Source organism: Monopterus albus, unplaced genomic scaffold (assembly GCF_001952655.1).
Source record: "Monopterus albus unplaced genomic scaffold, M_albus_1.0 scaffold209.1, whole genome shotgun sequence".
Classification (NCBI taxonomy): domain Eukaryota; kingdom Metazoa; phylum Chordata; class Actinopteri; order Synbranchiformes; family Synbranchidae; genus Monopterus; species Monopterus albus.
In genome coordinates this window covers 1,684,765-1,704,009 of record NW_018128089.1, presented here as the reverse complement: position 1 = coordinate 1,704,009, position 19,245 = coordinate 1,684,765, and the positions used below count along the sequence as shown (strand labels likewise).

The window sequence follows — 19,245 nt, the reverse complement described above, 5'->3', positions numbered from 1 at the left end:
CCATTTACCATACTTGGCAGCACTGTACCAGCAGTAAAGTCAATACAAGTTCCTGGAATCCACTATGTCCCAGGACCTGAAGTGGAGGTTACACTGTTTGTTGCTGTTAATACTGCTTATTTTGATATACTAGCCTTATGTTGGCTTACTCTTTATTTGCCCTTTGCATGGGGATATGTACATGCACATTGAGCGCCGATGTACCAGAGTCAAAGTCCTCGTGTGTCCGACACACCTGGCCAGTAAAGCAGATTCTGATTCTGATTATCTTTAATAAATACCCTGTGTTTGTGCCAGTTGTGTTTGTGAATGATCTGAAATCAGCCTGTGCTGGTTCCGTGATCTACATGGCAGGTCGACAGCTGAGTAAGTAGTGGCCTCAGGAAGATTCTGAAATGCTCAGAGACCTGGTGCATAATGACCGCACTGAGAGGAGTGCTGATGTAAACAGATCCAGCATCAGTTTGTTGTGTTTCAGTTGTGACAGTGTGAATGAAGCGAGCGCTGCACGTGCTGCTGTTGCAGAGGGTCAGCTACTTGGATAACCCCTCTGTACGGTGTTCTACTAGACTGACAGACTTACTGTTAGCCAGGTAACGCTAGGCTGCATTTTGCTATTTGTCCGAAACCAGGCATCTGTGGTTCATGTCGCAGCTTCAGGAAACACAATGGGAGGGGCAGAGAGTGGTTAGGAGTGGTTTATGGAGTCAGTTTGCTGGAGTCTCACTAGAGCCTCGAGACTGAAGAGATGTGAGGTAGAGGAGCTGGAAGCACCTTGGCCATTTAAAGAATGCAAACATGATTGGTAATAAATTTAAAATGTAAAGCATCATATTCACTGAAATAATCAGCGTCTATAGAGGACTTCTGCAATTTGACCTGACCTTGAGGCTCAGTGTCAGGCTCAGGGTCTGATTGCAGCAACACACCAGGTGTGACTGAGTTTCTACACATACTGATCAATGTAATGAGCCGATATGCGTGAGGTATGCTCAGACAGATGTTTACTGAGAGATTTATGTGAACAGGGTGAAGATCTGGGAATTTTTCCCCTCCTGTCCTGGTCTAACCGGGGTCATAGTGTGTCTCCTCAGAGTCAGACGCTTCCTGTCGGTGGTGATGGCACAGGTGACATCCACACCTGGTCAGATTCTGAAACACCTGTTGGCAGAGCACAGTGGAGTTTCAGCATGAACAGTGAAGCTGCAGTAGCTCAGGCTGCCATTCAGACCTGCAGCAGCCATAAAGCTCCTTTTATTCATCCAGCAATCCAAATGATCCATGTTCTCATAAAGCAAAGATAAAGTGCAGTAAAGGACAGTCTTCTGTCAGTATGGAAAGATTTCAGACCCTTTCAAGTTTTCCACATTTTGCTATGCTTCAGACTCATCTTAAAATGGATTCAGTTTAATTTTCTTTGGCACAAATGGGTGTCTGAACATGACCTGACAATAAAAAGTGCTCAAAGCTCATTTTACTGCCATTATTAACACATCTGACACAGACTTGGCTCAGGCCTGTGGCTCCATGGCGTTCTCCACACTAACTGTTCTACTACAGGTTTCATATTCTCATTTTTATGCCAAAGAAACATTAAGTGAAGCCAAAAAAATCCACTTATTCCTCTGTGACTCTGGTGCAGTATCTCTCACCCTCAGGTTGACCTTTTGAAATTACAACCATTCCAAAGAAACCACAGTTATGGTTTCAACCAAAAGGCTGGAAGAACAGTGACAGTGCTGTTTTAGGGTTGTTCCTGGAGCTGAGTGGGCAATGGGTTAACCCACTGGATGTGTGTGTTACTGAAGATTCCAGTGGATGAAGAATGAGTCCTTGGTATTTGTGAATTTAATTAAAAATGAATTTTAATCACCTGAATTGTTCTTTAAATCATGTGATATTAGTAGTTTCCTGTTTGATGTCACCACTGTGGGACTACAGAGCGACTCACCGTCCTGATCTTCCATTCTCAGTTGATGATGCGTTTTCTGTCTGTGGAGGAAATGCGTTTCTGGATCTGCAGGTTATAGAGAAACAAAATCCGCTTCTTCTCCCTCTGTGGAACACAGACACACACAGAAGGCTTATTATTAGAGTCAGAAGCAGACAGAGAGAACCTGCACGCTGCCAGTAAATATTTATTTACAGGACAGCATTGGAGTTCAGGTTGGTCTTAAAACAATACTGAAGTCCCCACATGTAGGTGACTTAACTTTTCCTACTCTCCATAGCGGCACTGGCACCTTTCACCCAGGCTATAGTGGGAGAAATATGGGACAAATACTCGTCTGAAACTCAGATGATGCTTCAGCTATCTCACTAAGCCAAGTTGATCACTGTATTTCAAAGGTTTACTCTGAGACAAATTTTCATCCCCAGGAAGTGGCTCCTGGCTGAGCTGTGGTGGAGGCTGTGGATGTGGCCCTCCCCGCTCCTCGTGTTCCAGGTGAGAACATTCAGGCTCGGTGTGGAGAGAGGAAACATTACAGCGACTGAGCCCGTTCTCACGTATTTACGGGCACCGCAAGATCAAAGATCCTGAGCCTGTCCTTTAGCAGCATCCTCTGTACTGAACACACCAGCTGACAAAGTGCTGACTGTGCAGAAAGTGTTTCCATGACAACATCTTTCATTCATCTCTCTCCCTGTCTCTCTACCATGGCTTGGCTCATTTATAATGCTCTTACATTAATCTGCTCTCAGATCAGACTGACTGCAGCTAGCATGGAGTGAGTGTGTGTGTGTGTGAGTGTGAATGACATTGAGCTTTGTTTGCTTCTTCATCAGCACAGGAGAGGAAGTGACATCATCAGCGTAACATATGTACAAACTCAAAGACTCAAGTGTTTCTTTTGTTTACACTGAAACATGCTCATGCTTCCTCTGGACAGGGGCAACAACTGAAATTAAATCATCAGATGTTTCACACCCGGAGAAAATAGTTCAGCTTTGATTTCCTCTCACCTGGAAAACTGCCTTTAAAAACACCCAGAACTTGTAAGGTACTCAGAATTTTTACTTCTGTAAAGGGTAGCAATACCACTGTGTAGAAATACAGTATTTGCAAGTAAAATGAACAAGTAAGAACAAATGAGTTTTAGCATGACAATACACTTGAAGTACCAAAGGTGTTTGATGCTAAAGTACTCAGAGGTTAGCCTTGGGAAGACTGAAGTACATGGGTACCCAGTATGAGAGCACTGATACTCCTCAGTCAGCCACAGGTGTCCTAAAGTACTGGGTATCAACACCTGCATGTTCCTGCTTTGTGACTTTGTGAGTAATAGATTTTTTGGGATTATTCATGTGCTCATCACTTTCATGTTGCAGCTGTTAATCTGAATGACTTTCTATGCAGCTGAGTGGTTTGTAAATTTCTCCCTAAGCAGTGAAGTTTTATCATTATCTGATAATAAATCAGAATTAACTGGCTGCTGATAATGTGTTTTATTCATCGGATTCCAACAGGTGTGTGTGTGTGTGTGTGTACCTTTGGGTGGTAGAAGGCGGCGATGACCCGTCGCAGGCGGTTGGTGTAAACCTGAAGGCAGCTGAGCAGCGCCACCAACAGGACACAACACACACAGCTCACATACACATTTGCAGCAAGCAAGGAGGGGGGAAACACACAACCTGAGGGGGGACAGAGGGGGGGACACTGTGTTGTACACTCATATTTGTATATGTTAATATTTGTAAACATTTGTTATAGTTGTACATTTATCATCTGTTAAACTGTGTTGTCCCAGTGAGAGGAACCGGTAGAGAGACAAAGACAACAGGAGAGAGACAGGACGTCACTGTAACAGTTTTGAATGCAGGACTGTTACTTGTACAGTGTGGCAGTGACAGTGATGTTACCTGAACCTGCTGCAAAGCAATGGACACAGTTTCTAGACCTGTGCTTTGATACATACAGAAAGAAACTGAGGGCTGCAATTTTTAAATCATGTTTGACAAACAGAGACAATCCTTTAGGTTCAGCGAAGCTGATTTGTAAAGTCACTTCACAGGTGTGTAGAAGGAGCCTGGTGGAACCTGGGACCTACCCTGGTTGTCAGTGTGGATGTGGAGGTTGGACGAACTGTTGAACGCTGAAACTGTCTTCTGCAGGAGGCGGGCCATCATGGAGGTCCCGCCCACTTTGATGTCCACCTGGTGACCACCTGCAGGGAGGGGGCGGAGTCAGAGAAGTAGAGCGTGAATCACAACACTTCAAATTTTATGCAGGCTCTGGACCTCTACTGGCCACCAGAGGTAACTTCATAACCAAACAAATGAACGTGACTGTGAACAGCGCTAACATTTTCTTATATCCCGTCACTTTGGAATGGCAAAAAGAGTAAAGCCAACAATTTTTTTCTCATCAACATAATATTTAATGCACATCCAGCTAGTGCAGCTGTTCCTTCATCAACAGAAGCAACAATAATGGTCAAGGAGTAAAATAATGACACTCATATCAGTACAGAAGTTTGCATCCCCCTTTATGAAATGTTCTCTAACACTCTGTACATCCTCCCTAAGCTCCTCCAACCTGTCTGAGTTCCCTATGAGCAGCATTTGGATCCTGCATACACATTTGCAGCAAGCAAGGAGGGGGGAAACACACAACCTGAGGGGGGACAGAGGGGGGGACACTGTGTTGTACACTCATATTTGTATATGTTAATATTTGTAAACATTTGTTATAGTTGTACATTTATCATCTGTTAAACTGTGTTGTCCCAGTGAGAGGAACCGGTAGAGAGACAAAGACAACAGGAGAGAGACACGACGTCACTGTAACAGTTTTGAATGTAGGACTGTTACTTGTACACTGTGACAGTGATGTTACCTGAACCTGCTGCAAAGCAATGGACACAGTTTGTAGACCTGTGCTTTGATACATACAGAAAGAAACTGAGGGCTGCAATTTTTAAATCATGTTTGACAAACAGAGACAATCCTTTAGGTTCAGCGAAGCTGATTTGTAAAGTCACTTCACAGGTGTGTAGAAGGAGCCTGGTGGAACCTGGGACCTACCCTGGTTGTCAGTGTGGATGTGGAGGTTGGACGAACTGTTGAACGCCGACACTGTCTTCTGCAGGAGGCGGGCCATCATGGAGGTCCCGCCCACTTTGATGTCCACCTGGTGACCACCTGCAGGGAGGGGGCGGAGTCGGAGAAGTAGAGAGTGAATCACAACATTTCAAATTTTATGCAGGCTCTGGACCTCTACTGGCCACCAGAGGTAACTTCATAACCAAACAAATGAACGTGACTGTGAACAGCGCTAACATTTTCTTATATCCCGTCACTTTGGAATGGCAAAAAGAGTAAAGCCAACAATTTTTTTCTCATCAACATAATATTTAATGCACATCCAGCTAGTGCAGCTGTTCCTTCATCAACAGAAGCAACAATAATGGTCAAGGAGTAAAATAATGACACTCATATCAGTACAGAAGTTTGCATCCCCCTTTATGAAATGTTCTCTAACACTCTGTACATCCTCCCTAAGCTCCTCCAACCTGTCTGAGTTCCCTATGAGCAGCGTTTGGATCCTGTCAGGTGTAACTTTAGCCCATTCTTCATGTCAGATTTGCTCCAAGTTGATCAGATCGCTTGGTTGTCTGCAGTGTACAGCCCTCTTCAAGTCAATCCACAGTTTTTTAGTGATACTGTAACTGCTCATTTCAAACTGAGGGGATGCAAAATTTTGTACTCAACTGTAAAAGCAGTTTGTGTGTGCATGTGTGTGTGTTTACTGGTCACGTTCAACTGGGTGAAGGTGTGTCTGCTGACGATGTCCAGGACGTGGAACAGAGCAAAGTCGACAGTCAGCAGGATGACACACAGCATAGAGACATACAGCACCTGACACCAGCTGGACATCTGACAACACACGTCTCCATTATTAAAGAGATGCCGCACTGATTTACATTTGTTCTCTAGACACTGATACCACCAGTCTAACCCAACCCGAAACTTAACCACAACCTAAAGCTGCATCCACATCCCAGATCTGAAGTTTCCCTCTCAGACCTGATGTGCCCACAGCAGTGTGAACAGATCAGATCTGGGCCACCTGCATATGTGCTCCTAGATCCAATGCCTATCTGGAATAAATCTCCTTTAGGAGCTCAGCGGTGTTCACATCGGAGCCGGGTACTTGTCACTGACACATATCAGAGCTGAGCATTATGGGGCTGAGATGTGGACGCAGCCTAAGTCTTAACTTTTACAAATTTTCCCTGAGTTGAAAACCTAAATGCACCTGTGGAATTTAGTTTGGAGCCAATCAGGGTCCAGCATGAAACAGACACAGCGTGATGTACAAACAAACACTTGGAGACATCTGGTGTCCAGCTGTTATACTTTAGAAACTATTTTTACATGAGGCAGGAGGAGACATAATGTTTTCACCAAGGTGACTGAACATTTCTGTTCATAAAAAAACATTAGACACAAATTATTCAGTTTCATAAAACATGTCTTGAGATGGTCTTTTGTTTTGTGCACTGGTTTCCACCCACCACTGCTTTGAGCTCATCGGGGTAGATTCTGAGGCTCCAGGGGTTGATGAACTTCTTCTTCTCTGATGGTTTCAGAGGCAGCAGACAGCGCTTCCCCTGCAGGGACCAGGCGATTATTGTAATGTGGAGGAATATGATTATCTGTTCTCTTCATCGTGATGCAGTGATGATGATGATGATGATGATGATGACGTGTTACCGCTTTCCTCCTGCGGGTGTCAATCTGTCTGAAGTAGGTGGTGATGTAGACGTTGTCAAATCCAATGTCCCTCCTGTACTGTCTGACGTACCCAAACGCCCTGAGGAAGAGGGGGAGAGGAAGAGCGCATGTTAATCTGTGACTGTGACAGAAAGCTGACCTTATAGTTTGGACCTTGCTGGGTGAAGATGGTGAGGATGATGAAGGTGTGAGGCCTACTGGATGAAGATGGTGACAAAGGTGAAGGACAGCAGCAGCTGGAGGACGTTCACTGCCTGTCCCATTGTTGTTGTCAGTTTTTGGAAGGACGCTGTGACACACTGAGTGAACTCCTGATCCATCAGAGCTCCACCCAGCACCGCATGCTGCTGCTCCTGCAGGGGGCCACAAGTTGGGGGACAAAAATTCTAAGAACAGTCATCACTCTGTACAGTGTCTGCAGTAAGACAGAGCTGCTGGTCTCTGATCTGGTCACACTGCTCCACTAGCATCTGCACAGACCAACATGTTGGAGCTGGCTGTTGGAAACAGATGCTAAGAACAGTCATCACTCTGTACAGTGGACGTCTACGGCACAGAGCAATAAGCTGGACCAGGGTCTGGACTCACACATTACGATGAGGACACCATTGTACTGTGGTGCTGCTGGTCTCTGGACAGGGTTTGTGCACAGTAACACACACATACTAAATCACCTGGTGCATCCCTTGGCACAGTTCAGAATGTGCAGGAAAGGTACTGGATTCATGGTGTGGTTCTGACCTGCAAGACCAGCTCAGCGCTGAACTCTCTGGACAGCAGGTCGACCGACACATTCAGCTGATCAAACAGCTGACCGAAGTTTCCCTCAACAGGAATTTGCTCTCTGCACCATGGAGTCATCACTGACAAAGAAGTAGAGGAAGAAGATTCGTGTTTATCATCAGTTTCACCACAAATCATCAAGCACATTGGTGTTGCCTCACTTTCTGTGCTCCAAGCTGCACTTGAACACACCACAGACCACAGCTGGTGTTATGATTCATAAAAATGGCAAGGCTAATCAAACACATTGTCAGTCACTAGTATTACCAGCTAAATATACTTAAAGTATCAGCAGTAAAAATACCTGTTGGACAGTAAAATTACTTTGGACTATACACAATCATCAGATCATTGATCCTGAGTCATCAAAGCTTCAGCAGCATTTTCCTGTTGGAGCTGGTTTTAACTACTTTAGTGAAAACCAGATCATTTAAACAGTTACTGAACTGAAACCTGACATTGAGCCACAGCCACACACCGATTTTAAAAACGTCACTAGACAGAAAGGTTGAGGAAAATACAAGACAAGTACCTCAAAACTGTATTTAAGCACAGTGAGCAAACTAATTCTGTCTCAGTGTATCCAGGCCTTTAAGGGACGACCACTCTGTATGAGATTTAATAACACGTTTGACCTGTAACAACTCAGTCTAAACCATCCATGACTTCAGTAGAGGACACCTGCAGCAGTGGTCTGATGTCACCCCAAATCACTTCTACCTTTTGACCTGTGAGTAACAAATCCTGAGTTTATGACTGAACCTGAATGCAGCACACTGAATCTGAGGGTAGTGGTACATTCAGTGGAGACCACAAACGTTCAGCAGCCAGGTGACCTCTCACCTCTCATGATGTCGCACAGGAAGTGGAACTTCATGGAGCTGCAGAGGATGTGGTTGATGATGGGGACAGGTATCTCCTCCAAACACTCCTCCCACCGCTGTTGGAACCAGTCAGCACAGCGCTGCACACCCATGTCCACCACACCTGGATCAATTTTACAGTTATGCATATTTCTCCTCTATAACCCAGTGCCTCTAATCCTGATCTCTGACTCACTGTTGCAGTGCATCATGGTCTTTGCGGCAAACTGCTGCTGTGTGCTGCCGGTGGCGGCAGCAGCATTGCGTTTCGGGGTGAATTGGTCGTAACCGTACTGGGAGACGATTTCGTCTCTGATAGTCTGAAACTTACTGCTGATGCTCAGAGCCTCCGACTGAAACGCCGATTTACTGTCCTGAACAGGAAACAAGAGACATGACCACTGATCACTCCCAGCTGAAACTGCTGATGACCTGTGTTTGGTAACAGTTTCACTGTTTTGCATTCAGTCTTCTATCTTAAAAAGAGAAACAGGACTTTTGCACTGTAAATTTGTTTAAATGAAAGGCTTAAGGAAATATCTGTGAAAAATTGAGTAGAACTATGAACTTAAGGTCTGACAATAATACATAAAACTCTGTACTGTCTCTCCTGTAAATAACAGAAGCAGTAAAATGCAGCACAGGATAAGCAACAGCCTCCTCCAGGTAGTTTGATGTTCATCTGACTGTAAAATAAATCACATTTTTAAGGAAAACAGGAGCCTGAGTTTCTGCTTTGGAAGAAGAGGAAGAACAGTCCCACATCTGCAGGAAAGTGCTGTAGTTGTAAACTCTTGTCCTAAAGTTCTTTTACACTTCTTGTGAGATATAATTACATGTGGCTGTGAGAAATGATTCCTGCCAAAATTTCTAATGGAAATAAGCTCAAATATCAAAACTGTTGAGGGTGTATTCAAGGTAAACTCGTGCCTGGTTTTTCAGGGATAATGTCAAACGCCATTTTGTCCCGTTGTTTTCTAGTTTACTTGAGTTACAGATGAATGAGCAGGTACTGTAATTGTTGGTGTGGTGACATGTACGTCTCCTGACCTTTGTCCAGTTTCCTGTGAAACAGTCTGACGTGTCATGCTGCCTACAGGCACGTGAGTCTCACCATGAGCTCCTGTGTGATGAGTAGAAACGGTCTGACGGCGTCTCTCCACAGCAACTTGCTGTGATTGACCTGCAGGTCCAGATTACAGCTCAGGGACAGAGCAGCTTTCTCAATGTTACGCTGCATGTTAGAAACTGGTCCTGGAAATTCATCAGGAGACACACGTCACAGCATCACAGCTCATTAAAATAAAGCACAATACAGCCTGGAGACACCTCACAATACATAGGTTCATTTGTAAAAAAGGCTCAGTCATTTCCTGAAACAGCTGCTCACTTCAGTTTTTAGTTGTTTCTAAATCAGCTGAAGGTGACTGTTGTCAAGCACCACTTTCTTTAGACATTTAGCAAGTAGTTGAAATCATCCTGCAGTGTGGGACATCTGTACATCACTGTGTAGCAGTGGCTGCTGTTTGCAGTGAGCTAGCAGGTGAAGGCATCACACCCAGCTGTGTGTGGAAAGTGCTGGCTCCAGGAGGAACTGATGGCACCAACTGTGGACTACAAACCAGCTCAAGTGCCACTGGCTCCACTTTATGGACAGCCTGTGATTTCAGTGTGCTATGAGAATGAACTGTCTGCCCGTTTAGCAGGGTATGGACAATGTCCTGTAAATACGCTAGCTGTGGCTGAAGACGGGCCCAGGGTTTGGCTGCAGGCAACGCCGGTGAAGAGTTGAGTTCCTGTTGTGTTTGTTGAGGTGTTTTCATAGACTGCTCCTACTGGCTGTGAGAGTTTTGTTGCACATACAATCACACATTATATCATTTCAGTCTCTTTGTCTTTGCCTTTGTCAGAGGAGGACAGGAGTGAACAGAGAGAAACAGGGCTGCACACACCATCATCAGTTACAGCAAAGCCACATCTCCTCGCTGCCTGTGTACCAACATAAAAACTTACCTTAAAATGCTCCAGCATCTTACACAGTCTAAGCTGCTGCCAGTTGAGAACCAGGTTGCAGGGGGTGTTTACCTCTGTGCAGCAGAGACAGGATGATCACCATCAGGTACGCGTGGCCGCGGGAGCCGAGCATGCTGGGAAACATCAGGAGGAACGAACACCTGAAGAAGGAAGACAAGGCTCCGGCTACAACGCACAGAGCTGGAGCACAGGGGTGTGTTCACAGTTCAGCCAGGAGCTGTGAATGAGTTTCATGTAACAGATGTGAGCGTGACAACTTCTCACCAACAAACATGACTCCGGTCCCCAGCTTCAGGTCAAAGGGTGGCGGGAGGTTGTTGGAGAGTCCCAGGAACAGGACTGAGGGACAGACAGAGAATACATAGACTCTCAGCTCCCCTGTAATCACAAACTGTGGTACGTCTGTTTGTGTTCTGGTCAAACTAACAAGATCTTCTTTTGCCTCATACTCCTGCTCCACTACATGTCAGGGGGAGCGACGTGACTGCATGCGTCTCAAAGCCCACAGGTAAGAGCCCAACTTTGAATTACAAACATAATGTATAGTACTGTTTATAAACTATTTTTATTCAGCTCCACCTTAATAATAATCAAATAACTCATCAATAATACATAGAACAATTTGCATAATGAGTTTTTTAAAGTGTATATTTTAAGGACATTTGCTGAAAATACTTTTTCACGAGTGACATGTTGAATGCAGGTCTTGTACTGGAGTATCTTCTTACTGGTGCATCACTACTAAAGGATGTGAACATGTTTCCACCTCTGGCTAAAAGGCATTTTGATATAATCAGAGCAGAAATAATACTCTGCTGTGAAGTGAACGAGGTGGGCGAGTAGGAAAGGAAATGAAAATAAAATGTTTTTTATAATGAATTTTGATAATGTTTTCTAATAAAATAAAACCAAAATAACAGATAAAAAATTTTTTATATGCAAAGGAAATGTGTGTACGTCATATTAAAAATTATTTTACAATATTTTTTAAAAATGCACTTAATACCTGAGCGCCTTATTTATGTGCCTGTGCTTGGGGCGGGTCGGGCGGTGTTACCTGTGCCTCTCACTCCTCCAAACAGCGCCCTGAAGGCCAGGTGGGCCACCGCAGACCCTCCCGCCTGGCTGAAGAGGAGCCGGTGCAGGGCCGGAGGGAGGACTTTGACGCCGAGTCTCTCCACAGCTGGAAGAAACATAGGACAGCAGGTTGGTGTGGAAGAGGTTTTCGCCGGACAACAGAGGAGCGAAACTGCTGAGAGCCACAAACAGAGAAGCTGAGGCGGCTTTTCTGGTGCGAACTCACTGCTGTGGGGGGCTGAACGTGTCCGTAGGTCGGGCTGAGCCATCATCCATCCAAATTTACAGCGTCTAGAGTCGGTGCAGCCTCACGTCTGAGGTGGCTGTTGATGTTCAGTTGGAGCTTCTAGACGTTCCCGTTGGGAACATAACGGAACCATAACGGTCTGGTCTCTAGGTTATATGTCAACAATTTTCCGCCACAGTGGAAAATGGGGTCATAAATAACAAGATGAAGACTGAAGGGAGGAAAAGATACCCTGTGCAAAGTGACCTCAGGGTTCAGGTGGGAGGAGGCGGGGCCGCGCAGATTCTCCTGAACAGGTAAGGGTGCACAGAGGAATTCAAGCTGGTCAGAGCCAGAAGCTAATGCTAAAGGCTAACAGATGCTAACCTCTTTATAACTGTAGCTGTAACAAAGTCCAGGTGTGTCCAATGCCAGTGTCATCAGAGAGTGTCTGCAAACCTTCTGGACTGACCATGTTTTTAAGTAACGACGGATACTGATTTTCACTAGAGGAGCAGGTTTTTCCATAGTGTGGATGACTGTACTAGTGGAGTCAAGACGTTTGCTATAACGTTTCACCAAGCGTCTCATAGAGCCAGCAAGAAATTCCAGTGATTCACTTCTGACTCCCAACCTGTTCAGTTAACACCATCCAGGTGACGTCCCTGTGAAGCAGGGTAACACAAAGCTGCCATCAAACAGCGACGTAATCTGAAACAGGGCCTAGAGGGTCCAGCGAGAACCAAAACAACCTGACACCATAACCCACACCTTACCGCTCTTTGCTCCCCCCTGCTCTGTTTCTGAAGCTGCAATGTGAACTACGGATGCCTGATTGGGACAAACTGTACAAAATGCAGCCTCCAGTCTGAATAGATGTTAGCTGGCTAACGAGCTCATTGTCACAGTAACAGAGAGTGGAGCAAGGCCAATGGGACTGTTAGCTGCCCAGAGCTCCTCCATGGCCGTTTGACATGACTACTGGCGGCTCTTCCAACCTTGGCTAGGCAGCAGGCGGGGCTGATTTACAGACCGTACTTTGAAAGCACAAATAAGATAAGATCATCTTTATTGTCATTGCACAGTCACCTATACAATGAAATTGTCTTATTGTGTCTCATTTAAGGTGAATTGAATAAAATAAAATAATTAAGTACAGGAATAAGTAAACCCCACTCAAACCCACTACCCGAGAGACGCCGCGTCCTGGAGGAAATCTTTGTCAGTGCAGCTTTAACTATTTGTTACAGCCAACTTCCACCATCTATCACATTTGATTCAGCATCTTCATCTCCTCAGGTCAGAAGGACGCCAGCGGTACGGCGGCTGGAGGAAGGTCAAAGGTCACCTGTTAGAGGTGGGATGGAGCCTTGTGGCATTTGTCTGTGGGCTGCTGTTGGCGTCTATGTACGGACTCGCGGCACTCTTCCTGCAGAAGCAGTCGCTGTGGCTCTGTGTTTACACCACGCTGCCCGTTGCCTTCTTGGCAGCATTTGGTATGGGGCTTTCAGCTGGGGTCCGGGCCAACGTCATTGTGATGCTGCCCTCGCTGTGCTCAGGTTGGTCAGGAATGTTTGCTCCATCAGCTCTTAGACTGGTCCACTTCCTGTCAGGTGGAGACTGAGCTAGTCTTATTATTTTACTATGACATCTCATTTTAAGTCATGCTTTCCAACTCAGTCTAGTTAATATGTGACAGGGAAAAGAAAAGTCTAGAATAACACCAAAGTCTGTTCCTGTCAACAAGTTTGCTTTTAGAGCTGCTGTGTACATTGCTGTATTATTGATATACTAACTCCAATGTAAATCAGATATAATATTTGTCTCTTTCTAACATGCATTATGAAATTTCATATATTTTATTTATGTTTACATGTATATATTGACTGAATACAGGTACAGGGTTTTTCATATCTGAGAAACATGCAGAGGATGTATTTGAGGTACTTTTTCAGCCCTGTGTAGGTACAGAGAGATGGCCAGATGGTACAGGAGCTCTGAGGCTCGTTTGTACCAAATGAAAAACCAGGCCACTGATGACGTCTGAAGCTTCGCAGATCTCTGCTGCTGCACTGAGCCAGACTTTTGAAAATTATGCTGTTAAAAAATGGGAACATTAGTGGAATATGACGAGGTACTAAAAAGACATAAAAACCAGGCCACTGATGACGTCTGAAGCTTCGCAGATCTCTGCTGCTGCACTGAGCCAGACTTTTGAAAATTATGCTGTTAAAAAATGGGAACATTAGGAATATGACGAGGTACTAGAAAGACATAAACATAACATAACATTTCCACCTGGCACCAAGAAACAGTGTAGTAAAAGTAACAGAATAATTTAATGAAGACCATTTTCCAGTAACATCACACACATAAAGTCCATTAGTATTTAGTGCTATCAGTTGTTTATATCTAGGCTTTTTGAACAGTGCATTTATTCATTATTGTCACATATTGCACAGTAACATCTATTTTTAATGCAGCCCTTCTGAACAAAAGCACTACAGATTCAATAACAGCACAGCTTCTTGGACCGTTTTTGCCACATCCAAGATTGAAAAAGTTAAAATAAGTGCAGACCTTCAGCTCATCTCAAACAGCAAACCACCAGATGTCACTGTAGTTTCTCTGTTTGAAGCCCCAAAGCTTCATAAGGGTTCACTGGCTCATCGCTGACTTGTGCTTATGAGAAAACGAGGCAGAAGCCTGCGTGTGGCCTGAGAGGCAAAGGCCTGGAACTCACTAATGCTGCACATTAAGCATATTAATGTGAGCGCATGGTCATAAGTGGAGGTGAATCAGGAGCGCTGTGATGTGAACAGTAAGGCATTGAGTAGAGAGCAGGTAAAGATTAAAGCTCTTATTTGTTTCTTATGAATTCCTCAGTACAGATGCCAGTGACACTGGACAACAAACCCTCTGCTTCTTCAACACATCCTATCTATCATATACTGTTTTAGTGAAATGTTCACTTACATCACATGATGAAGTGCAACATGATGCAAACTCATTTTGCCGTCACACTTCTTACCCACAAATCAACACGTGACATGTCACCAGCTGCTGCAGAAGAAGAAAACCTGTAGCTGGACACTGTGACAAGATGCAACAGACACAGGGCGCAAACCAAAATCCACAAGGAAACACTTCAGCCCTGTTGAACGTCTGCATCAGAAACATGTTGCATTAAACATTTCAGTCAATAAACGCTCATTTCACATTTCATCTTTTAAGATGAAGTTTTATTTGAGTTCATTTTCAAAGGCCCTGTCATAATATCCACATCATTTTCAGGAAGCAAAACTTCTGTAAATCCTTTGTTTTCCAGTGCAATGACGAGCCCGGTAATGTGTGATTTCTATTGAAGCTGGTCTGGACGTCATTCATAAACTGTTCTGATGGAGGCTCCCTCACAGAGGTGTGGCTTCAGGTGGGTGTGCCCTGATCAGCCTAGCACAGGCCCTGCTCTCCTGTGTTACAGCTCACGGCAGGAACTTCCTTCTCTTCCTGTTTGCCTTCCTGTTGTTGTCCGGCCCGCTCACCAACACGTTAGAGAACACGCAGCGCGCTGCCTCCAGTCTGCTGTGTGGAGCCGAGCTGGCAGCCAATCAGACACGGGAACTGATGCAGAGGGCCACTACGCCCCTTTACTGTAAGCCCCGCCCACCACCACAATTACTTGTTTTACTGCTTCTACAACCACTAACATCACTGAAAATCCTGTCCTGTCGAGTTTACTCTAAGAGAAAGCATAATCAGTCATTTCAGCTCTACAGTACCAATGGGATTCTGGAGAAATAATGAAACCTTAATGTACAGTGTGGGCCAGTAGGGGCCCCACTACAAATATTTGTTCAGAGGCCCCTCAGGAGGTTAATCTGGCCACGACCACAACACTGTTTAGTGAACTGAGTAGTTCTCTTTGCACTTATCAGTGCCTTCATGTCACAGTAAAGGAGGCAGACCCCGGGAAGAAATTCTAACCTCCTGAAAGCAAATGCTGCTTCAGCCATGGAGGTTTTCACAGATTAAACCCACAATGTCAGTGTGTTCACTGTCTGGTGCTGTTTGTGTTGCCAGCTGTGTTGGACAGGATCAGAGAAATCACCAGTAACGCTTACGCTGCTGCAGGAAGAGTCCAGAACTTCATCCAAGCTCTGACCGACAGCGTCCGCCATGTTGGCAAGTAGCTTTTACACCTTTTACTGGATACCTTTTACTAATATTGTGTGACATAAAAATCAAGTAGTTTGTTACAAACAAAAAGATTTAAACACAGACAGCTACATACACACATATACACAGTCACTGTGTATCCTCAGCACTGACCTCTGACCTCTGTCATGCAGCTCGCACACTGAGGAACGTCCTCCACTTCCTGGTGGACATCGGGGACATCTGTAACGACACACTGGGTGCTCCGTACAGGAAGTGCCGGGAGGTGTTCACGGACTCTCGGACCGACTGCTTCAACCTGCTGGGAGACTTCAGCTACCTGTGTGACATCATAGACAGCTTCCTGCCGCTCTGCAACATCGCCCGCGGTGCGTTCACTGACATCCATCCTAACCTTAAAAGAGCATTACACTGATTACTTCGGCCAAGGAGGCTAGGTTTTTGGTTCTGTGTACCCGCGGTGCGTTCACTGACATCCATCCATCCTGGTTCTGTGTGTGTTGGCTAGCAGGATTACAGACAACAGGCTGGACGGATCATCAGCAAACCTGGTACAGACATTGGTGGGGACCAACTCTAGAAGTGATTAGATTTGGGCTGAAAAAGGTCAAAGGTCACAAAAAAATAAAATCACAAAATCCCATTTTTAACATAGGGAAAAACTTAAAAATCCATATCAAAATTATTCCAAATTTGACATGCACATGTAGGGAGGGAACGTCTATCACCGGACCAAATTTCATCCAGATCTGATCCAGATTCCGGATCTGACAGCCATTTAGAATTGACATTAAAACCCCACATATTTTCCACAATAACTTAGGTTCAGTCTTCATTACAGTCCGACATGTTCAGGTAAGATGCACAGTATAACTGCCTGTCATGCCCTAAAAGATGATCCGGATCAAGGATTTAGGACACATTTTGTTTTCTGGATTTAATTTTTCACAAGGGGCCATTTATGTGAGTAAAAGCTGTGCCTTGGTGGAAGTATGTGCGCTCTCTGGGTGCTCTTGTTTTACACATGGAGTCCTCTGTGTGGGCTGGTTGACATGCTGCAGACTAAACCTTGTCATCCTCTCTGTTAGTCACATTTCACACACAAAAAAGAATTTGACTAGAAAACCTGATTCATTTGTTCTTTTATGAGTAAACAGGAAAAATCAACAAAAAACAACTAGTCAGATACATCAAGGCATTTAAAATCATCTTAGACTGTGGGCAACTGATTACTTATATTAAAAATAATAAACAATGAATCAGTACAAAAGTTGTTTTAAAGATTAATGCACAGTGAGAACATCATTTTAGAATAAGTCTAAACGCCCACTGCCCACCTAGATATTTCCATCCATCAGCCAAACTCTGTTCAGTTTTCACATATTTTAAAAAACTCTCATGATCTCATTTATTTCAATGTATTTTATTTAGTTTACTTTTAAATGAGAAACTCACATATTTAAATATATAAATAATTAACATGTGGCCTACAGTGTCCTCAACCAGCCCTACAGTTAATCTTTCCTGATCTACCCTCATTTTCATAATGTTTGCTTCTTTCAGCTGATGAGCTCTTTTGCATCCTCCCCTCCTACATCGCCAGCCATCTGAAAAAACACCTGGCAGCTCGTAGGTTACCTGTTTCAAACTGTTTTTAAACTTTACTGACAAACTGTTCTCTGCTGCGACCACTGAGTCTCTCCCGCTTCCTCCAGCTGTCGTTACAGCGTTTGAGCAAATGAAGCGTGAGTTTGACTTCAACATCTCTGCCTCAGTGAACTTTGACCTGGATGCCAACATGAGCCACTCTCTGCAACAGATGTCTCAGGACATCATGGAGGAGGTCTCCTCAGAGCTGCAGCTGCTTCAGAAACTCATTGACCCGTTAAAGTACGGCAGCCTCGTGCTGCTCGCCTGCTCATTCCTGAGGTCCGGACTCACTTCAGTTTGCTTCTACATGCAGCCCACATGCTAAATATTAGCATGTAGCATTGTAACCATAGTAATGCATGCTAACAGGCTAACATGTTCACATTGACATGTGAGAGAAAATGACATTCTTCTCAGTTTTAAACCTGGGGGTACAATGAGCAGCAGAGTCTATGGGGGGCACTGCTGTGTTCACTTTAATCTTGTCGACTTCTCTGTTTGTGCAGGGCAGTGCGCTACAGGCGCAGGTATCTCCGTGACCTCAGCTTTGATAACATTTACATCAGTGCTCAGTTTGAGGAGCTCGACCAACAGGTGACATCAGCGGGCGGAGCCTCCGTCCTGCCAATCACACGCAGCGAAGCCAAGACCTACATTGCCCCACGTCAGTGCGCCTGAGATTATCTTTTTGTGGTTGCATATACAGTACACATTTTAGCTGAAAACTATCACCCAGGAGTGAGACAGCAGTTAGAAGCAGCTGGTGGGTTCTTATTCATGAAGTGATGTGAAGGGAATGAGACCGAAGTTTCCTGTCTGTCCTGTAGTGTTGTTTTGACCCTGGCCTTAGGGAAAATGGAAATAACATGCATGGCTCCCCACCCATCCCACTGCAGGAATAGACAGAACAGAGTGAATCAAAATTGTTATTTGCTCTGGAGTTGAACAGTGCCCAAACTAACAAACAAGCAAACAGGGTTCCCTAATCTTACCTGGTTCCAATAAAGGTCAGAATAAAATACAGGGTTTTCTTACCTGAACCCCTAAAAATAAAACAGGAGAAAATGTGCATACAAACAAAAACGGCTTCTCATTCCTACCAGCAATCTGAAAGCAAAACCGAAAGTTCCACAGAATCTAACTCACCACTAACAATCACACAAGTCACAGTATTCAAATCCAAATCTCTTACTCTAGCTGAAGGTCAAAAACTATCACAGATTCTGGCATCAGCTGTTGGTGGTGGCAGAGGTGGAGCAGGAAGAAGGTGGCTGTCATCTGTGATGTCATCTGCCGATCCAGTCCCATGGCATCAGTCATCTGTGAGCGGACCACTCACTGCACTGAAGTGACCCCTATTGTTTCGTCTGTTCTGCAGTGTCAGTTCACCTGACGGCCAGAGAGCAGCGGGCGGTCGCAGTGGGCGTGGCCTCGGTCTTCAAACACCTGGTGATGGGCAGCGTGCTGGTGGCACTGGACTTCCTGGTGTTCTGGATGCTGGACCAGGTACACCACCAGGTGAAGGGGGACGTGGTGGCCCGAGGTGAGGTGCCTCTCATATGAACATGAACCTGTGATGTCATTTGGAGCCCTGGTGAGGGTGGTGACTATCTGTCCTGTCAGCTCCGGTCACTGTGGAGGTGCAGGTGAACGGATCGGGTTACGCCTCAGATATCTACAGAGACCTGGTGGCTTCAT

General features: G+C 44.9%; 2 protein-coding genes across 2 annotated transcripts in view; one reads left to right on the top strand and one right to left on the bottom strand.

Moving 5' to 3' along the window:
• Positions 1-217: 217 nt before the first annotated feature.
• dcst1 (DC-STAMP domain containing 1) lies at positions 218-11,783 on the bottom strand. Its single transcript, XM_020618717.1, has 17 exons — positions 11,476-11,783; positions 10,683-10,757; positions 10,470-10,598; positions 9,479-9,638; positions 8,581-8,837; positions 8,365-8,508; positions 7,480-7,601; positions 6,937-7,091; positions 6,718-6,817; positions 6,519-6,614; positions 5,751-5,877; positions 5,026-5,142; positions 4,579-4,615; positions 4,050-4,174; positions 3,491-3,633; positions 1,952-2,056; positions 218-1,161 (listed from the first exon to the last, which is right to left on the bottom strand). Exons 1-16 carry the CDS (start codon positions 11,765-11,767, stop codon positions 1,970-1,972), a joined length of 2,166 nt encoding a protein of 721 aa, XP_020474373.1. The 5' UTR covers positions 11,768-11,783; the 3' UTR covers positions 218-1,161; positions 1,952-1,969.
• Positions 11,784-11,926: 143 nt separating this feature from the next.
• dcst2 (DC-STAMP domain containing 2) overlaps positions 11,927-19,245 on the top strand; it is a 15,966-nt gene continuing 8,647 nt past the window's right edge. The window contains exons 1-10 of the mRNA XM_020618716.1: positions 11,927-12,038; positions 13,021-13,280; positions 15,203-15,373; positions 15,802-15,903; positions 16,071-16,265; positions 17,461-17,526; positions 17,613-17,826; positions 18,054-18,211; positions 18,926-19,090; positions 19,171-19,238. Of these exons, the coding sequence (XP_020474372.1) occupies positions 11,947-12,038; positions 13,021-13,280; positions 15,203-15,373; positions 15,802-15,903; positions 16,071-16,265; positions 17,461-17,526; positions 17,613-17,826; positions 18,054-18,211; positions 18,926-19,090; positions 19,171-19,238 (1,491 nt within the window). The 5' untranslated portion in view covers positions 11,927-11,946. The remainder of the gene's footprint in view (positions 12,039-13,020; positions 13,281-15,202; positions 15,374-15,801; positions 15,904-16,070; positions 16,266-17,460; positions 17,527-17,612; positions 17,827-18,053; positions 18,212-18,925; positions 19,091-19,170; positions 19,239-19,245) is intronic.

Bases quoted from the DNA above. Each gene is read 5' to 3' on its own strand.
- dcst1 (XM_020618717.1), bottom strand. From the start codon at position 11,767: ATGATGGCTCAGCCCGACCTACGGACACGTTCAGCCCCCCACAGCAGT. The intron at 8,838-9,478 runs GGCAGCATGACA...AATGCAAAACAG, and splicing joins GTGAGACTCACGTGCCTGTA to TGAAACTGTTACCAAACACA. The intron at 7,602-8,364 runs GTGAGAGGTCAC...CTTCTTTGTCAG, and splicing joins CCTGTGCGACATCATGAGAG to TGATGACTCCATGGTGCAGA.